This window comes from Camponotus floridanus, unplaced genomic scaffold, assembly GCF_003227725.1.
Source record: "Camponotus floridanus strain SB8 unplaced genomic scaffold, Cflo_v7.5 scaffold260, whole genome shotgun sequence".
In the NCBI taxonomy this organism is placed as follows: Eukaryota; Metazoa; Arthropoda; class Insecta; order Hymenoptera; family Formicidae; genus Camponotus; species Camponotus floridanus.
In genome coordinates, this window is record NW_020229393.1 from 132702 (window position 1) to 139495 (window position 6794).

General features: G+C 31.1%; 1 protein-coding gene and 1 pseudogene across 1 annotated transcript; both read right to left on the reverse strand.

The window, feature by feature from the left end:
- Nucleotides 1-1369: 1369 nt before the first annotated feature.
- LOC112638200 lies at nt 1370-3891 on the reverse strand. The gene is made up of 5 exons (XM_025409410.1): nt 3868-3891; nt 3610-3774; nt 3373-3507; nt 1901-2561; nt 1370-1386 (listed from the first exon to the last, which is right to left on the reverse strand). Exons 1-5 carry the CDS (start codon nt 3889-3891, stop codon nt 1370-1372), a joined length of 1002 nt encoding a protein of 333 aa, XP_025265195.1.
- Nucleotides 3892-5438: 1547 nt separating this feature from the next.
- Nucleotides 5439-6486, reverse strand: LOC112638201 (annotated as a pseudogene).
- Nucleotides 6487-6794: the final 308 nt, after the last annotated feature.

Here is a 6794-nt window from a genome sequence, read left to right on the forward strand (position 1 = left end):
TCACGTTTACGGAGTCTACTTCGCCGACGCCGGCACTATGCTCGGAAACAAGCGATTCGACGTAGGTGCCGACGACGCGATATTCGTGGACGGAGTCAGATACGCCGGTACTCCCGGTCTGTACGAATTGATCTTCAAGAGAATCCGACGATTTCAAGTACACTGAGAGAGACAAAGCCGCGTACAGGAGCATACTTCTGCAAACTAACGCTCACAGGCGCGAGCACAATATTCGCATGCCCGTACTAGGAAACAAGGGATACAAGTACAAGCATGTCTCCGATCAAGCATAGCTCCGATCCTGCAGACGGACAATCCGAGGAAGAAAATCGGCGGGGGTCGCGTGCCGCGGGCTATGCGTGCAACCCGCGACACCGTGGACTATGTTCACTGGGACGATCCGAACGAATTGGTGGATCGTCTTCGATTGCTGGACGCTTCTCGTCAAGCCGGTAACAACGCTCACGACAACGAGATCCTGTCGATAATCGAAGAGCTTTGCGAGGCGGGCGAGATACTGTGAGACGATCACGGCGACGCGCGCGCACGCTTCATTCGACGACGCGATGTTCGCGAGCAATTTCGGAGTGTCGACGCGGAGAAGATGCGGTCGCGACGCGACGAGAATTAGATTGCGCGCGAGCGTGGAATCTCTGCGAAATTACGTGCGCGATAACGCGCTGTGCCTGACCGTCTCCGACGTCTCTCCCTCCGCGTCGCATTACGACGCGCGGCATCTCAAGACACGAGGAGTGGCCTGGCCGACCAACAACGACGACGCGACGAACAAGAGTTACGTCGAAAGCGTTATACACGTGGTGAGAGCGTGGTGAATAATCACCAGCTTATCGCGAGTGTGAGAACGCGAGTGGATAACAACGCAGCCTCGTCGGCGAAGAAAATCGTCACTCTGAGCAAGAAGATCGACGCTTTCGAGAGCGCCGCGACCGAAAGATCGAGAGCTCTGGATACCGACGTTACGCAGATTCGCGCGAGGGGGAACTCTCTCGAGAATCGGCTGCAAACGCTGGAGAATCTGCAGAAGCTCGCCGCGACGAGGATCGAGACCGTCGAGGCGGAGAGATCGGCCTCGCGCGCGGTCGCCGACAAGCGACTGGGCGATCTGGAGAGCTCCGTCGAGACGAATCGGGCGAACGGGGACGCGTCAAGCAAACTGTTGCGCGAACTGAGGACCTCCATCGCACGGCTCGAGGAGATCGACGAGAAAATGGAGAAGCGAGTGTGCGTCTTGGAGAGATCTCTGTCGCACGTGAACAACGTAGACCGAAAACGGAGAACAACGAGAGAAATCGAGCCGCGTTGAGCGGTCACGACCAGGCCCCTGCTTTCTGTTAGTTCAGATGTCCACTTATTGAAGCCGTGGCGCTGGCGTCATTCAACACACTTGATATATATAGGTATACAGATTTGTTACTGCAAAGCCCGCAAAGCATTACAATAAAAAGCTTACATTTTATAATTTTTATATAATTACACATTTTATACATGAGAGTTTATATATAATTTATTGTTAAATATTATAACTTTATTAATTAGTCAATAAACAAATTATATTATTATAATTAATAATATAATTAATTATATATTAATTAATATTATTAATTATTTCTATATATACGCATATACATATATTTAAATTATTTCCAAAGTTAAAAAAATTATTTAATTTTTCCTATTTTTTTGAGAATTAAATATTTAATAAAATGTGTGTGTGTGTGTGTGTGTGTAATATAAAGTGAAATAAGGTATAATAATGTAAAATAAATAGATAAGGCAATTTTTCTTAGAAGAACAAAATCTGTTTATTTAGTTTTTATAATGTTTTGCTGATTTTTTAACACTTTGACTTTGTTTTTTTCCTCATTATTAATTTTATTACAATATTGCCTCATACGTGTACGAATATAAAATTCTATTATTTTTGACAAAATAATATCACTATGTTCTTTGCATGGAAAAGACAGATTTTCTGCATAAATGTTTTCTAAAATTAAATCATATGCATCGGCGTAATGACAATATTTAGAAAATAAAGATTCTAAATATTTTATAAAGTTAAACATTTTTAAATTTGGGTGCGTTAAATGACTATCATTTTTCATATTTGCTAATAGAGCTGCAGGAAAAGGACTACACGCCACAGGATTAGTAAATGCGTTCCTACATATATCACATTTTATGAACTTTAAGATATAATTACATAAATATCCTGTTGTATAATATACAATACAATCTGTAATTTCTGGTCGATTATAATCATGTTCCATTAAATAATCAAAAGTCCATTCGGTATTACTAATAGCATGATTTAATTTTTCTTTTAATTTTAATAATGACTTTTTGTTGGATTTCTGATATAATTGTTTTATATCAGATATAGAGATTAAAGGTTTAGATTCTTCTTCTGTAAGTGAGCAATTTCCATAACGCGGGGGTTTAAGAATGCTAGAAGTACTTAAAATTTTATATAATTGAAGAAACGTTGGGGTTCCGGGATGATCGTTTGATCCTGCTGCTTGTCTTACTGAACCAAAAAATCTCTACAGGAAATATAGAAAAATATTAATACAAAACAAAAATAAAAATTATCGCTACAAAGTTATTATATGCTAAAAATTATTCTGCATATAATAAATTTTTAGAACTGTGTGTATATTGTGTGTGGTGTGTGTGTGTGTGTGTGTGCTGCACAATAACTTTCATTAATTATCATGATATTTGGATAATTAATTTAAATATCTGATTGAAACAAAATCTACTCTAAATAAAAATCATTATTTTTTTATAAAGAATATCATTACCTCTTTATAATATCCTTATTTATTACAATTTTTTAGTATTATGAAGTTATAAATGTTTATTATCCCTCTCTGTTTTAATTCAAAACTATAAAAAAGAAATTTTTTTACATTTTACATTGTAATTCTTTTATATAAGTGCTATTTTTTTAAAAACTTTGTTTTTTAATTATAAATAAATGCATACTTACACACGCACACACACACACACGCATATATATATATATATATATATATATATATATATATAAACACATACATACATATATGTTTTATATTTCGTATACGTGTGTGTGTACATATATTTGTATGTGTATACATACAGATACACATACAATATATAAAAACATTTGTATGTGCATGTATGTATGATAAGCGTGTATACATATACATATATATATATACACGCACGCATATATCTATATATATATGTATGTATGTATTTATACATACATATATATATAGTTTTTTTTACATCAAACCTCAAGTGGATCCTGATTTAAACGACCTGTTAAAACAGAGGGAAACCAATATTTTCTGTTAAATATTTTACTAAATCTAATGTAGATTTTATTGTTACGCGAAGACCATCGGCAGTTTGTCTTGTTAGAAAATTTTTTTCCATAACAGCACCATTCTTAACATGTTGTTCCCACATATCTAATTTATTTAGAGAGTCCTCTAAAATCTGTTAAAAAAATTAAAATATTAGCTTTTAATATGTATTAATTGATTATTAAAATATTAATTGATTATTAAAATATTAATTGATTATTAAAATTAAATGTACTTTGTAGTCTGCGTTTCCAACTGTCAAACCAGATTTATTTCGATTCAATGCATCGAATAAGTCATTAACCCACTCGCAAAAATTTGCAGTATTCTCGCAATCCTGCAGTTCAGGTAAAAAATTTTTATAAAATCTTAACCCATAAGCCATCGATTTACTAAAAACCTATAAAAATAAAGTACATATATAAAACTTATTGAAATTTTTAACAAAATATTATACTCTTTAAATAAAATATTGTTAAGATATATTTCTTACTTGAGCAGCTAGGCGAGCTCTCATTTTAGCTGCATTGGTAAGTATCAAATGATTTGTTGTTATTTTTGGACATACTCGCATTTGAGATGGTAATGATTTATCTTTGTCATGTAATATTTGGAAATAATCCCATTTTATAAATTTTTCATCAGGACTAAGCTAATAAGATAAACATAAAATATATAAGTTACTTTTAAAAAAAAATCCCGCTTTTAATAATATTATTACATTATTAAATAACATAAAGAAAGCTAAATTATCAAAATAATTTTAATATTATTTTACCTGTAATGATGTTGAATATAATCGATTTCTTATTGTTTTGAGAAGATGCGGTGTATCTGAGAATACGTATATACAACGTCCGTTTACAGTCGGATGATTAAAACTATTAATTAATTTATCTTTATTTCCACATACACCCACTGTACTCCAAAACTTTCTATTTGTTGCAGCACCATCGGTAATTATGCCATGAACTTTAACATTTATATTCTCTAATAATGCAATAGCCTGTATTATAAAAAATATAAATAATATAAAAATATTATTACATATACATTTTGTAATTTTTTTATACAACTTTGAGAGAAAAATACAATATAAATAAATCTGTATATGTACTTTAATTATAAGTTGCGCAAGTATTTCCCCTGTTACAGATCCCTTCGAAGCAAACACTGCTATCGGTTGAGAATAAAAATCTGCAAGTGGCTGAAACATTATCACTAAACCATGATCTGCTTTTTCATCAAGATTAACTGGTCGTATATTTTCACTTCCAAAATCAATCAATCCTGTATATGTGAGATTTTTCGAGTTTACATTAATAGATTCTCTGAGATGTATTTCATCGAGCAAAATTACACCGTGTTTTTGTCTCTCTTCTTTTTTTTCCAACGCTAATTTGAACATTTCAAAAAATTTTATATCGAATCCACACTGAGAATCAATAAGAGAAAGATATCTAAAAAAATTTATATTGCATAATTAGATAAAAAGTATTGTTGCCATTTTGTACGTATCATTATGTATTTCTGACTTGAAAATATACTAAAATAATAAAAAATTATATAATACCTTTGTATAGTTCTAATACATGGAACAGGTAATATTTGGTTCTCTCTTAAAAAATTATAAGCCTTAGGTGATTTCATGTGCATTAACATACATAATAAAATCCATTCTTCATTATATCTATGACCTTTATTTTTATATTTTGTAGTTTTTATTATTTCTTGTATTGCGATCAATTGATTTTGAGGAATTTGTTTTTCTTTTAATTGGTCTTCTATATTTTTTATAGGAATTTTTTCAATCTTTGTCATATTATCCGTAAGATCTTTTCTCAACTTATTTGCTACATATTTAGCTCTATTTTTCGCTTTTTCTGCTCTGTAATATTTTTTTCGTAATAGTAAAATTTTCTGTTGCTTTTCTGTAGTAGGTGCAACTATTTTAATTCTTTTAATTGATTTCATTATTTTTTTGCGCCGATACTTTTGATTTATAGATTTTTTCATGATGGAACAAAATTTACATTTTTCTAAATAAAACAATGAAAATAATAAACATTTTTTGTGTCTCCATCTACCGCAAATATCTTTAAAAGCTTGATTATATTCAACATCTTCAATTTCATTTATATTATCTACACCAGGACATATATGAAGACTATCAAAAGAAAATAATGTCTCTTTTAACTGGTCTATATTATTGATATTGTTATGGATTCGTAGATGTCATGGAATGTTTAAAATGTGTTGTTTCACAATATTTATTTGCAATGTCATATTCTCTTTAAGTATAACTTCTTTGATAGAATTAAGTGAATATTTGTCTTCATAATTATCAATTTTGTAGCATATTGGTAAGAAGAATATCAATAACCGTGTGTCTTTATTAAAATATTGTGTATGCATCCACTGACTGGGCATATGAAATTGTTTTTTATTTATAATATCTATTATATTATCAAATAATGGCAATGTCGCATGATCATCTTTATATTTTTCAATGTGTACATCTGAAACTTGAGGATATTCATTTTCTATATTATTATCTATATTCTTTATATTATTTGAAATTTCAGTCCAGGGGAATTGTGATGGTACAGCCCCTTTCCGTAATCTTGGTATTTTAAATGGGGCAGACTAAAAATATTTATAAAACATTTACAATTACATTAAGAATTACATAAATTATATAATTATTTAAAAAACTATTATTTAATTATTAAGTTATTTGAAAAAACTTTTTTAATAAAGTTAATTACATTAATAATTATTAACAATAATTCTTATTATTGTGTTTGTAATAATTATTAGTGTTAAATAAATCTTATCTATTTAATAAAAGTACAATTATGTAATTAATATAACTTACTACACCAAGAACATTTCCTTTTTCATCGCAGATTTCACGTTTCCATAAAATATCGTTGGTCAAAAAATGATGATGACATACAGCTTGTGTTGAATTTATAATAATATCTTTTCTTCTTAAAGCTGCTTGCCATATTTTTCTTACATTTTCGTCCTTTGGGACATAAAAGAAATGAACTTTTTCATTATTAGATTTATAACCCGATGTACATCCAAGTACAATGCAACGTGGCATCTAAAATAAAATAAATTTTTTAATTTTACATTATTTATTTACTTTTTTCGAAAACTTGATTTTTTTTGCCTTAATTAGACGCTAGTGATTGTGTATGTATGAAGTTGTTGCAGTTAGGAGATTATAAAAAATTGTTTTAATTGACGATATTAACTCACGTTGACGTAGGTCACTTTTTGCCGATTGTCAATATAAGTATAAAAATAAATAATTATAAAAAACGGATTAAAGAAAGGAGGCAATCCTATAGAGAACAACACTTGAAGCACTTGAACTTGAAGACACATCAGACACATGTAACTGCATGT